The sequence below is a fragment of the Lupinus angustifolius genome, chromosome LG04, assembly GCF_001865875.1.
Source record: "Lupinus angustifolius cultivar Tanjil chromosome LG04, LupAngTanjil_v1.0, whole genome shotgun sequence".
Taxonomy (NCBI): Eukaryota; Viridiplantae; Streptophyta; class Magnoliopsida; order Fabales; family Fabaceae; genus Lupinus; species Lupinus angustifolius.
Window position 1 is genome coordinate 10,398,106 of NC_032012.1, and position 14,730 is coordinate 10,412,835.

General features: G+C 30.3%; 1 protein-coding gene across 2 annotated transcripts; it reads left to right on the top strand.

Moving 5' to 3' along the window:
• Nucleotides 6,293-10,191, top strand: LOC109345777 (cysteine synthase). 2 transcript variants are annotated; one of them, XM_019584970.1, is made up of 11 exons: nt 6,293-6,358; nt 6,819-6,873; nt 6,968-7,077; nt 7,456-7,513; nt 7,823-8,086; nt 8,174-8,311; nt 8,443-8,494; nt 9,046-9,125; nt 9,398-9,457; nt 9,595-9,675; nt 9,884-10,191. In XM_019584970.1, exons 2-11 carry the CDS (start codon nt 6,832-6,834, stop codon nt 9,974-9,976), a joined length of 978 nt encoding a protein of 325 aa, XP_019440515.1. In that variant the 5' UTR covers nt 6,293-6,358; nt 6,819-6,831; the 3' UTR covers nt 9,977-10,191. The 2 variants fall into 2 exon arrangements, with proteins under 2 accessions (XP_019440515.1, XP_019440514.1); XM_019584969.1 differs by having other exon boundaries at nt 6,322-6,358; nt 6,814-6,873.

A 14,730-nucleotide genomic window follows, 5' to 3' on the forward strand; every position in this document is an offset into this window, starting at 1 on the left:
TCTGATTCTAACAGCAAACTGTGTTTGCAAGATTCGGTCTCGTGTCAAAATTCCCATTGGCCTTGATCAGCATCATGGGTATTTACTTGCAACTGAAACACAAGAAAATGAAAACATCTTATAGATACCACACCTTTACAATTGGTATGGCCTGGAACTGGAATCAAGAAAGTGCTCATGCCTAATGAAGGCAGAAGACAGCAGCACCTTCCTTGCAGATTCTTGCCTTCAAACAGAGCATCAAATAAGTGCCCCTCAAATAGATTTGGGTTGGGTTCTCTATAGTTTTCTATCCCAAGTGGTCAATTGTAGGAAAAAGATATATATATATAGTTATATCTAAAAGGAAATTCATACATATTGATTGGACCTACTAAAAAGTCCTTATGTAAACTTTCCTATGAATAACCACTTGAGGAGAAAGGCAAATGAGAGGATCCAAATCCCACTTGATTTCCATACTCTGGCATATCTTGGGGTTGATGAGTTATAATTTGGTAAACCTTCTTCATCTGCTTATCATAATAAGCTCCCCCCAAGGCAGCATCTTGATGCCTAGCAGCATTAACTCCGCCCTTGTCCGGTGTGATCCACTTTGGAGGTGGTATTGCACAAATTGGTGTTGTAGATTGGTTGTTGGTCTTGAATTTTGTGGCCCCAATAACACCATTGCAGGTGCCCTTGGTGATGGTAACGCGGATGACCGAAAACCCACTTCTCACATCATGATACTATGACTTATTTTATATCCTAAAGTTATGTTTGTCATTTTGTCCTCCATCCGATGAAATCGGATATCTAGACCTAGATATCATGCCTTGGAATGACCCTCCATTGAATGTATTGTTCGGTCTAATATTAAGGGAGTTCTTGACAAGACGATGTGCAGAGGGCCAGCTACTGCACCAGGTACTTGTTGCCTGTGAGATGAATCACATGCAGAAAAGTGAGTCAATAACTCTACCAAAGTAAAGACCAAATTTGGAGTGTGAGATGAATCATATTGTGATCTTTGGAGTCTCCACAACTGCACCAATGTCACAATTGTAATCACAACTAATGTATTTTCCTACAATTTTATATAATTGCAGTAAAGGTAAACTATAACCACAATTTAAAACCTCCATTCATTCTACTCTCTTTATTAGGGGCCAAGTTACTACAACAAAAAAGAGAGGTGGAAACCAAGTTGCTAGATGTCAATATACATATACAATAACACATTTGCTCGCGAAGTCAAGGCTACGTGCATCTACCCTTTTTGAGTTGGTTTTTTAGGGTAATTAAAGAAAGGTCAGGCTCAGAGCCATTAAATACACTTATGGGATATTCTCAATCTCTCTATTTTCCTTAAAAAATTAACTCGTAAATAAATATTAAATGATAGTCTCGTGTATTAGACTGTCCTTTTTTAATTATCCGAAATCGCTAACTTCTTCAACGTAATTTCTAGTACATATAGAAATATATATTTTAAAAACAAAAGGAAAACTAATCATACCAATTGCAAGATATACCAAATGCAATTATTTTTATTCCAAACCTCATATTTTAAGGTTTTAGACAAAAATTTAGTTAAGATTGGAGTCTTATATACAATATGAACTACAAATCCCAAAAACCTCCCTCCCAAAACTATCAAATTCCGTCACTCTCCTTTTCTCTTCTAAACACTTCCATTTTCTTTATTTTTATGTACAATTATATACAATAAATACAAATAAATAATGTATACTAATAATAATGAAATAAATCAATATTAGTATTCATGTAGCCCTACTTTATACACAAATAAATTTCAAATTAAAATGGATAATATACTTCAGGTTGATATTATTTCAATTAAATAATATTAACATATGTAATAAAACAATTATAATAAAAAAATATGTAATGCATATCACCCAATTGTTCACATATACTAACTTTAACACCAACGTTTTTTTCAAATAAAAGATATATATTATATATTTAATGCTAATATTATTTAATGTAAACAATATCATCCAATGTGATATAACAATATAATAAAATAATACATATAAAATGTATATAACCTTAATATTCCTATTCATTAAATATATATATATATAGTGCACATGTGCGTTTCAAAGCCTCGTGGGTCGCATGGACATAGGTTTAAGTTATAGATTGAAAAAATGTCTCATATCATACAAAGTTATAAATTCTACTTATATTAATTTATTTATAAGTGTCTTATTAATAAAAAATTGATGTAGTGGTTGTGTAAAATTAGATCTTTATATATCAAATATGAGGGAAAGTTGCAATACCATATTTTCCAAAATGTTATTATATTATAAATAGAAGAATAAAAATATCTTATTATATTATTTTTTTTGTTTTTTTTATAGTTCTTGTCTTTACATCAACGAAGAAGATTCTTGCTCATCACACTTTGGGAAAGAAAAAGAATAAGAGTCTTAGCATTAGAATGGAAAGTCTTAAATGTTTTAAGTGTCAATGTGTAAAATGTTAATATTGCAAAATTTTATGAGTCTTTAAAAGAGTGAATATTTTAAATTTATTTATTCTAGATCAACATATTATTGACTAACTTTTATTTAAATTTATGACAGTGTTTCTCTCAAATTGTTATGATAAAAATATATAAACTATTGATTGAACATTAGTAAAAAATAATATTTTATTTTGAAAACTAAATTATGTCAATTTAAAGTTGTTTTTGGATATGTTTGTATATATAAAAGATGAAAAATTAATAAAGATAAATAGTTTAATTTGTTGAAAAATAAAAATTAGGCTGTTCAAATTAAACAATACTATTAATAAAAAAAGTGTGTAATTAAACCTAATAGCAAATATTAATTTTCAAGTTTTTGCATCACTTAATTTATTTAATGACATACTAGCAATGTGTTGGTCTAGTGGTGTAAGGCTTCGCTAGATCCTCAAGATGACCTAAAGGTCAAGGGTTCGACTAATGAAAGCGACACTTGTTGGAATGGACAATCACGCACCCTGAAAGAGATTAGTTCATTATCCAAAATGTGAGAATACTATTAGCAGTACCAAAAGAAATTATTATTAATGATATACTTTATTATCATTTTATTCCATCTTTTTATTTTCTTTAAATTGTATTTTAAGTATTGGCCCTTAAATAATATGGTATATATCTTATCTTTATCTTTTGGTGATTATTGACTTTTTGTTGTGTGGAAAATGGAAATCATGATTATTGACAGGTTGTATCCTAACTTTGCCAATTTAAAAATCTTGTTTTCTATTAAAATCAACCTTATCCCTTAGAAAATTAAGCAAAGAATGTTCAACGTTTATGTTTGAATCTCTTTGCTTACTTTTGTTGAAAATTATCTTTTATTTAAAACATATATATATATATATATATATATATATATAAATAAGAGTAATTATCTCCTGAGATAATTTTTTATTCAGTTAGTAAAAATATGACATATGTACTATTTTATTTTGTTTTAGAAATATTTTTATGGAAAATAATGAAACATAATACATATCATGATTGATTTACTGGCAGAAGGAGATAATTTATCTCCTGATCCTGATCCAAGAAGATATTTTTTTCAATATATATATATAAACATAAACGATGTTATCATCTGAACGTTGAAACCACCAAGATTAAGCCATCATATATTATATTATGATATTATAGTCCTAAACTATTATATCTACCCTTATTTTATTCTTGTGAATAATTGACAACAAGAATGTTGAGAATAAACAAATTGATACAGAGTGTAGCATTAGAAGAAAATAGAGAATTAAAGAGCAATCTTTGCATATCATTATGTCTATACGTGATCATCACTCAACAGTGATAGTCATCAAATTGTTTGAATGTGAGTCAGAGATTATATGTTTTTGGTATTATCAAGGTATTTTTTCACTTTATGATAAGGAACTAATTTATTTTGGGTTTCATGGCCGCCTCTCCAAATAAGTGTCGCTTTCAGGAATCGTTGATCTTTTCGTCATCCTGAGGATCTAGTCTGACTTTACACCACTAAATCAATGTTTAGTTTAGTTACACGTTTGATTAAGGGTTTTTATTTTTTTGCTTATTTATGATTATAAGTTTTTTCTTTATAAATTAAACTTGTTTGGATAAGAAGTTTAGCTTGTAAAAATTTATAAGTCAATAAAAATATGAAACCAACAACATTTTCAAGTTCAATAGGTTGATTTATGTTTTACAATTTATTGTCTCTCAAATTATAATTTCATAGTTTACAATAATTTGTTTTCAAAATAATCTATACCAATCATCTAATCTCGAAATTTTAATTAAAACTATTTTTTTTATTAACTATGATACTTAGTTGATATTTTAAATTGACTTAAATTTCTCTTCCATACTTGTTTCAATTTTCTAGAATTCATTTTTTTATGAGAACTTTAAAAATGTGAAAATTTTAGATAAAGAAGAAACTAAAGTATGAGATATATAATGAGATGAGTTTAGATAACTCATTTTGTGAAGAGATTTATGTTGCAAATTATATATTTTTCGTGTTGCAAATTATAACTCATTTTCATTTAGAATGCAATATCTATATATTGTTAGTCTAAAGATTTATATAAAGTCAATACATTATTTATCATTTATTTGCATTATTTTTTTGAGGAGTCAATAATAATAAACCAGTAAACAATACAATAATAGTCCACATATAATATTTTTTCTATCGTCTATAATAGAGTGTTTTTTGAATATCTATTTTTGAAGTAATATCTAATATCTCATTCAACTATTCATTATTTTTCACAATATTTTTTATTTTCTTTATATTCCTTTCCCCCTTGTGAAATACATGTAAAAATATGAGATACCATATTGGTGCACTAGTTTTTGGTACATATATCATTTTCCTTTTTAATATCCAGCTAATACATTAGTTTATTTTAGTTTCCCACATCTATCGTCGCACTGGAGGCAATCTTGTTTGAGTTGGGAACATCCACAGGTACACGAAACTAATTCTCTCGGCGAATATTTTTTAATCCATAAGACTTGAACCCAAGACCTTGCTTAAGGGAAATCAAGTATATATCACTTGAATCAACGCCAGTTTGTAGCTGATACATTAGTTTGCAAGTTAGCCTTGAATTATTAATATCATACTTGCCTAGCTTTGCGTTTGAGAAATTTAAATAATTAAATGTAACTCTTCGGCTTGTTTAAACAAATCAACATAATCAAATATTCCTTCAAGGGTAAGATAAGATGTAGTGTAATGCAGGGGATAACATTTTTATCCTACAATATTATATTATTCTATGTGTCATAGGTTATGATTAGTCGAAAAAATATTTAATAATTAAATTTTTAACTTAAATATTTTTTCAACCAATTATAACTCATGATACACAATGTGAGGCATAGTATGTGCTCTTATAACATAGAGGATGAATATCTCCTCATAGTAATCAAAATATCAAAGAATGGCTAAAAATAAAGATTTAAGTGATGAATTCCTTACAAAAAAACAAGTAAACAAATTAAATATTTTGTTTATTAATTTTTAATTTAAAAGTTTCATTTATAATTTTTCTTATTATAGGAGATATATTACTAATCTATATTAAACATTTTTTGGTCTTCTAAAATGAAAATAAATATTCAAGTAAATATTTGATGTCCTAAATTATGTTCCATAATCAACAAGTTGTTAATTTAGTGGTGTAAGGCTCTACTAAAATGTCAATGGTTCGATTCCTGTGAACAACACTTATTGACAGATTAAGAGTGGCACTCACGACCCAAAAAAAATTAATTTCTCACCTAATAGAGTAAAAGATACATTTAATATTTGATAGTAAAAAAAATATCTTTAACATCAATGATAATGAAACAAAAAAAATAATAATAAATATTTAATTTTCTTCAACTATCATGATGACACCAAATCTCAATATTAATATTCAATATCATTATCATTCCAAACAAGAAAGAATGACATGATTCTAATGACTTTTCTTTAAATAGAATGGATGGAGATGTGTAACCATGTCTCCAATTATGTCTTTGATCAATCACAATAAAGCAAAATTGATAAAGTTATAAATATTTAATTTTTTTAAGTGACGTGATATAATAGAATTCATATGAGGATATGATTTGAGGTAGGGTTTGGGACATATCGTTGTCCTTGTAGAATAGTTTGAAGTTTGAAGATTTCTATAGATGGAATATATTAACATGTCTTGTCCTATCCTAGTACAAACAAAACAACAGCTCATAGTTTTCATCTTCCCTTTCTTATATAACACTTCTTTCTGTTCAACTTTCTCTCATCAAAATACACACACACTGCTTCACTTTGATAAGGTTCTTCTCTTTGCTTATGTTTCTATAACTCTATTCTCTTTCTATCTTTCTCATTTATATGTTTTTTTCTCTGTTTTTTTCATAAAAACTTGTTAGAGAAATTTCATGTATGTTACCCTTTGTGTCTATTAGTTTAGTTCATCTATTAACAAGTGTTTTTATCCTTTTTGTCCTTTCATGTTTCAAGTTCACTTTTTTATAATGTCTCAACAATTTTGGTTTCTCAGATTCCTTACCCATTTGGTTTTTCCAACATGGGTCATGATCTATTTCTTAATATGATAATTTTAATCTCTTTACTGTTTACAAGAGAAAAAAACGAATTTTGAATAAAAAAATTGTATTTTTTCATCAAAGGGTAATTAAACTCAACCAATCTAAGCTTGGATAAAATAATTTATGAGGATTTTACATGTTTCTGTTTGTATTTACATGAATTTTAACTTTAATGACCTTGCAGTGTTCTTCAAAAAATGGCACAAGTTAAGTTAACTATTGCGAACGATGTTACTGAAGTAAGTTTTGTTCAATGCTAAGCCTTTTGTTTTTGTATCCATGATGAATCATTATAGCTTACAGAACATGTGAATTCATGTTTGAAATCTACAGTTAATTGGAAAAACTCCATTGGTATATCTCAACCATGTCGTAGATGGCTGTGTTGCCCGAATTGCTGCAAAGCTAGAAATGATGGAACCCTGCTCTAGTGTCAAAGACAGGTATGTTGTATAGATCTCTTCATTCTTATACCGGAAACTGAACTAGCAAAATGCCATCTAACCAATATTTACTATCGACTTGCTGCGCCATCGAGTATGTTCATGCCCTTTTAGAAATGCTTGAACTCATAGAAGTTTTGGAACTATGGAGCCTGTGTTTCGGCATAGAAATCGTGTTATTGATGCCCATGCCTCTAATCCTTCTCAGGCAATAAAATTTGTTGGCTTTATTTGGTCAGTGTCTCCCTTAGGATTCAATCGGATTAATGTTCAAGCTCACGATGCCTATTACGAGTGCAACTCCTAACGCTATATGCAGTTCTGAGAAACTTCAATGATTGCTTTTGCGTTAATATATATATTTTTCCTTTCCTACAGGATAGGATATAGCATGATCGCAGATGCTGAGGAGAAGGGACTCATAAAACCCGGTGAAGTTAGTTCTTGTTTTAGATCCTTCTTTCCTTGTTCTTGTATATTTGAGTTCATGTTGCATGCACTTATCTTCCATACTGCATCAAAGCTTCCTTCTATTTACTCTATCCAATTTTTGAGTTTCGAGGCTGTGTCGTATGAGTATATGTTATGGATGCTGATAAAGATACCCTATTGGTTTCAAATTTTAAAATCTCAACATAGGAGTGGTTCCGAAAACCGATTCATTATCATTGCACTGCCATCATTCAAGTGGTCTTACTACATCGTACTTGAGAACTCATAAGGTTTATTGTTGTTCATGTTGTAGAGTATCCTCATTGAGCCTACCAGTGGAAACACTGGCATAGGTTTGGCATTCATGGCGGCTGCTAAGGGTTATAAACTTATTATAACCATGCCTGCTTCAATGAGTCTAGAGCGAAGAACCATTCTCCGAGCATTTGGAGCTGATTTAGTTCTCACAGATCCAGCAAAGGGTATGAAAGGAGCTGTTGCAAAGGCAGAAGAAATACGCGACAAAACTCCCAATTCTTACGTTCTTCAGCAGTTTGAAAATCCTGCGAATCCAAAGGTATCGTATCAATGTGCTGTTTTCTGATTCGGAGAATCTGTTGGTTGGCGACAATTCTCACACACTCTATCGTCCTCATGTTCTTAGGTCCATTATGAAACCACTGGACCAGAGATCTGGAATAGCTCCAATGGCAAGGTCGATGCCCTCGTTTCTGGGATAGGAACCGGAGGTACAATAACAGGTGCTGGGAAATATCTGAAAGAGCAAAACCCTGATATCAAGGTTAGGCTTTTAGTTTTCGAACCGTGTGTTATTACCCCCTTAGAATTTCTACACACAATTGTTTGGCCATTTTTGTCTTTCTTATTTTCCCGTTATTTTTTACGATTTTCTCTCTATCCAATTTTCCTTAGCTACTCGGCGTCGAACCAGTTGAAAGTCCAGTATTGTCTGGGGGGAAACCTGGTGAGTTTTGATTTTTTCTATGTTTCACCAATCATAGATCTGTCTAATGTCTATGATTATCACATCCATGTTTTGACACTTGCTTGCAGAGTCCAATTATAAATCTCAGTTTATACTTTGATCGATACATAAACTTCTTCTTCGACATGTTTACTCGGTTTCTTGCTAATATACTGAAATGTTATTGATTTGTTATTGAATATAGCCTTCATTGATTACATTTGTCAATGCTATTTCTTTCTTCAATTCATATTCTTATTTTACGACTTTGGTTTCGTACATATCTTATGGCCTATTTCGTATCAGTAGAACACAATTCAATTGGTTGCTAATGTTTGCTGTGTCATCCACCAATACTGTATTGATAATAAGTTAATAACATGTGCTTAATGAACACTTGTGAACACATGAATACTCGGTACTTATCACTGAATATACTTTCTTTAAGTTCAAATGGTACCTTAAAAGTTGTATGTGGTTGAAATTTATCCGATGCCCGCCGTCTGTTTATTATCCCCCTAACAAATGCATGGTTGTTAACTGTATATAAGGCCCTCATAAGATCCAAGGAATCGGTGCTGGATTCATCCCGGGTGTTTTGGACGTTGATTTACTTGACGAAGTTATTCAAGTAAGTCATAAACCTTTTGACAAGTTTATTTGTAGAATAGATATCGAACTTTTTTATCTATGATAATCCAATTTATCTCCATTCTTACTACAAAAGAAATCCAATTATGTACTTTGCATGCATGCAAAACATGTAAAAATAGATTATAGTGAGCATGTAATCATAGAAAAACTTCATATACATTATTCAGATGTTACTTTCAAGTGTGAACTATATTGTAGGGAACATTTCTATATATAGATGGTAACTCCTATTTTTATCTGTTGTTGTAGATTTCGAGTGAAGAAGCTATTGAAACTGCAAAAATTCTTGCTTTGAAAGAAGGTTTGCTGGTAAGTTCATCTCGAATATATAATGGCCTCCTCGATGTAGCTTTGTGGCTAAGGCTAGTGGCGTTCACAATCAGCTATTTATGCTCCTTATCAACCAATCATAATTTTGTAAAATACGAAACTCGAAATTATTGCAGGTGGGAATATCATCTGGTGCAGCCGCTGCCGCTGCAATTAAGATCGCAAAGAGGCCGGAAAATGCTGGAAAACTCATTGTTGTAAGTTTGTCTATTGTTCAGCTTGTATCAGATATTCTTCTGTGAATGCCATCATCAGAAATTTTTTAGATGCAATATCAATCCACTTCAACGAATTTTTTTTTTTTAAAGGTCGTGTCTTTAATTGCTGATCTATCGGTAGAAGCTTCTAGAATTAGCTATTTGAGATTTCATTAAGTACTATTAATCTCATTGAATATTGGAATAGGTGGTTTTCCCAAGCTTCGGCGAGCGCTATCTATCATCCGTGCTCTTCGAATCTGTGAAGCGAGAAGCAGAGAGCATGGTCTTTGAGCCTTAAGTTAAAAGCCATATGAATCTTTTGCTGCATCAAAAGTAGAACTCAGGAGGCATATACTTCTTAAAGTGCTTATCATGTTGCATTTTCTCTTTGGTTCTTGTATCACTATTTCTGTTTATTTTTCTTTCCTTCATGTATCTGAAAAATAAATATGCTTTTTTCTGTTGGCTTGTTATTTGACTAGGATTCAGTACTAGTAATTCTATCAGAATTGTGCAATCAAACTCTCATAATTGTTGTTAATTAAGATTATGATACCAAAAAAGTTGATGCTTGTGCTTAAATTATTTGAGTATTTTGTTACATAAATCACATAAAAAGTGCAATGCTAGAATTTTAGAACACATCATAAATGAATGAGACCGGAGCACATTTTTTGTTCCAAAATGTGTACTACTTCATGTACGTTTTTCATTGGTCAGAAGATATAAAGTTAACATATATTTAATTATTGTTTTACTTTTCTGACCAATAAGAAACAAGTGATACATGGAGTGGTACGAACTTTGGGATATAAGATGTGGGCTCCCTATGATTCAGATGAGTCTCTGGGACCTAACTCACCTAATATTTTTTTTTCACTACCTCTTGAAGACATAGAGATAGTACCTTAAGCCTTAAGCCTAAATTGGGGGAACAAATATGTCTTGTCCATATACTGTCCTAGATGTTGTTCGGAGCCAACGATAATGAAGCAAAAAACAATAATAATGATTATTTAAACTTTTTAAGTGGTATGACATGTTTTCATTGATCTGAGATAACATATAGGACAAAACATGAGACAACTGATCTCTGTTCAAACTCGGGAGGGACCACCCTTTCTTAGTACAATGGAGGTTGCCAACCTAGGCTATGAGCATTCTTGACCCAACCTATGACTAGTTCTAAATGTGTTTTAAAGATATGAACTTCAATTTTAGTTGGCAAAATGATAAAGTGACATATTCTCTTTCAATATTATCCTTCTCCACCACCAATTTCCACTTTATCTTTCTCATTACATGGCTTCATTATCACATTTACGACGAAATTAGTATGTGATACAGTGAGTTCAGTACGCGTTAATGAATCATATCTAGGACGAAATAACTATAAAGTAAATAGATAGTTACATTATTTGTACCAAATACAACAATACCCAACTTTCTCTAACACCCTTTGAGAAGCTATATTCTTCACATCAACAAAAGCTTGCAACCTTAACAAACCATGGAATTCAGTGAAGACTTGAGACACAACAATATTAAGTGCTTTTGTGGTTACCCCTTGACCCCAATAATTCTTAGCTATAGCATAGCCTATGTCAGCTTTGCACCTTTCATCACCAGACCAACGATAAACTGAGATAAACCCAATTGAACGATCGTCAAGACAAATTGACTTACGCCAAGGGTGAGGTATGCAAACATCTCTAATGAATAGCCTAAGAGAAATTCTTGATAAATCTACTTTAGCCATGTTATGGTATGAGTCAAATGTCACCATATTCACTAGCTATATAGACAAGTTTAATAAGAATGATAAGAATCATAAGATTAATAAAAGGAACATGATAATGACTTCGGCTTTTTCTTTATAATATTGAATGGTAGCCCCTATAGTTATCAAAAACTATGTGCTTATAGTATTATAAAAAGCTGTCAATTTTCTAACTTAGAAAAAGGATGATGATTCATAATGCACCAGATTGTTATGGTAGAAATTAATTTCTAATTAATGTGGCATGATAGATTTAATTCAATTATAGTAGATATTTATCTGAAAGTTACAAAACAAGTAATCTAATTCTGACAACTCATGAGGCGTCTAAAACTAATAATGAATATGAGGTAGGTTAACGAGTGGTTACCCAAATGATTGGTCGATAATGGGAACCTATATGTTTACGCATTAGGAACCGATTATAGTCCCAAGACACTAGATCATAAATAGTTTCTCTTCTCTCCGTCAGATAGAAAATGATAGTCCCTCGAAAATTATCATACCAGAAAACTCTCTAAATGCATACCAAAGAAAAAGTAGATTTGAGAACATGGATCCATGCATGTGTTTGCAATCCTTATTTTATTTTATGTATGAAAATTCAAAGATTCTAAGAGGATTGATTATTTAACCAATGATAAAAAAAATCTAACATGTTAGGCAAATAAAAAAAAATCTTTGGACTATGATTAGGTAAAAATTGAGATGGAGAAAGCATACAAGAGTTCAATCTTTAGAAGTGTAATAACAAAAATGAAGGTTGAAATAAGAGAGAAGAAATATAGCTTTGAACTAAGTGTTGTGCCACTATTAGCAACATAACTAACATTTTTGTATCTCGACCATCACATAAATTAGTTCCTTACTCATATGATAGAATAATTGATATTCTTACTTAAACTAAAAAAATGAGTCTTTCTAACTTAAATTGTTTTTGTCAAAACTTGAAGTATGTGATCTCTGAAGTACGGATATGTTGAACATCCTCACATATTAGTGTCAGACATGTATCCGACACAGATATGCTCGAATTCGTGAAGGATATGTATCCCTATCGTGTCCAAAAATTAAAAAATTAAATGAAAATAAAGATGAAGATACATATCTGATACATTTTCAAAACAAAAAAGAAAGATAAGATATAATACGCTTTATCATTTTTATGAACTATTCTATTATATTTTCTAGTTTTGGTACTTGGAATTTTGGAGGACAATAATTTACAATTTCCATTATATTTTTTATTTTTGATCTTTTGATTTACACTTATAATTTTATCATATTTTATGTATTTTTTTACTATTTTATACACGTATCATTGCATATATCATATCTTATATTTTAGAAAAAATATATGTTGATGTATCGGATCATATCCGACATACGTATTCATATTTGTGCTTCGTGAGGCCAAATAAATTCTGTCGAATATTTTTACAACATCATAATATTCTTTTGATATTAAATAAGGATGAATACTTAACATACTTTTTTTATTACCATCAAAAGTATATCTCTCACTTTTTTGGGTAAGGAACTAATCTCTTTCGGGATTCATGATTATCTCTCACAATAAGTATTACTCCCAATAATCGAACACAATAGCTCTTAGCATAGCTTATTCCTTAAAAGCCAACTCCATAATTAGAAACAAATTATGCAAACAAACTTTATTACAAAGCATAAAAGCACCACAATAAATCATATAGAAAAAAGTTAACAATTGTTCAAAAAGAACATTCCTCATGTATCTATTCTTAAATCCAATAAAACAAAGATCTAAGGTTAGAAATAAGTTCAAACAATAACAGACCATAGAAATTAGTTTTTACTACCTAAAATCATAGAGTTGCTGAGCCCTATTAAGGGGATTAATGCCCTTATGAAGGACAATGTCATGCATGTGGAGCCCATCCTCTTGGATCTGACCTTTCAATCCATGTAAAGGCCAATGTTTGTATTCTTCAATTATTTTTACAAGATGTATGTAATGATAATATGAGAATTTTTTTATACTGTCATTACATCATTCACCATTCATTTTTTAATGATTATTAACTCTTAAATAAAAGTAATATAAATGAATGATAGATGATACGCAGATTGTGTTAGGGCTGACAATGAACCGAACCAACTCAGTATTCATTTGAAACTCGATTTGTTATTTAGCTTTGTAAACTTGGTTTATGAACCAAATGAGCCGAACCTGAGCTAAAAATTGAGCTCGTTAAATAAATGAGTCGAACTTGAGTTGAATACAATTCGACTCGTTAGATTAATGAGCTAGCTCGATATATATTTATATATATATATATGTATATATATATTATTTTTTTATATTTATTATTATTATATATATATATATATAAACAATGTTATATTTATATACAAAAAAACGTTTTGGAGTATTTTTTTAAATTAATTAACTATTTAAGTTGTCCAAATGAATCAATTCGAACTGAACCGAATAGTTCACGAACTTTAAACGAGCCGAACTCGAGTCGAGTTTTGAGCCGAACCAATCCTTATCGAGCTGAACCGAGCCGAACTCTGGTTCGACTTGGTTCAGCTTGTTTCCAACCCTAATTGCGTATAAAGTTTTATACTATCAGTGCATAAATATTACACTCTTTCTAGAATTAACATTGTAATACATTGATAAAATTAAAAGTACATGCACCACCATTTTACATTTTAGAGAGAAATTTAAAAATTACAAACATTTACTAATTATAAAAAAGACATAAATGTTATAAAACTTTCAATATTTTTTCCCCTTCTTGTTATATATACCATTTTTAATTTTTGATTTCCAATTTTAGCATACAAATACACTAAGGTCATTATACTTTTTTCCTAATAAAATTGAAAGGTTCCATATAAAATGAGCAAGATAGAAATCAAATATGTAATAATGCAATGAAAACATAACATGTGTGATATAATGAAATGAATTACCAAACATTCCAACTAATCTAACCAATTAATTATTAAGTAAGAAATAAACTTGTTTGGGTTAACGGTTTTAACATGATGAATGAAAGAGTTCCTGAAATAGGAGATATTATAAAGTTATAAAGTCAACTTAATATTAATAATAGTAAATACTTAATGAATAGTATTAATGAACATTTATAATATTTATGGTACTCCTATGAGAATAATTTCTTCATGGGGCTAGCTTTAGCTTTTAAGCCAATAGTCAGAAAAAGCAAATTAATCATTAGTCTCATTCAGCTAGAAAACAACCAACATTCATTTTAAAATGC

What these genes read in the sequence shown, in the direction of transcription:
- LOC109345777 (XM_019584970.1), top strand. Translation starts at nt 6,832, where the DNA reads ATGGCACAAGTTAAGTTAACTATTGCGAACGATGTTACTGAA. An exon ending in AGCAAAACCCTGATATCAAG is followed by an intron (nt 8,312 to 8,442) that starts GTTAGGCTTTTA and finishes AATTTTCCTTAG; the next exon opens with CTACTCGGCGTCGAACCAGT. An exon ending in ATGCTGGAAAACTCATTGTT is followed by an intron (nt 9,676 to 9,883) that starts GTAAGTTTGTCT and finishes ATATTGGAATAG; the next exon opens with GTGGTTTTCCCAAGCTTCGG.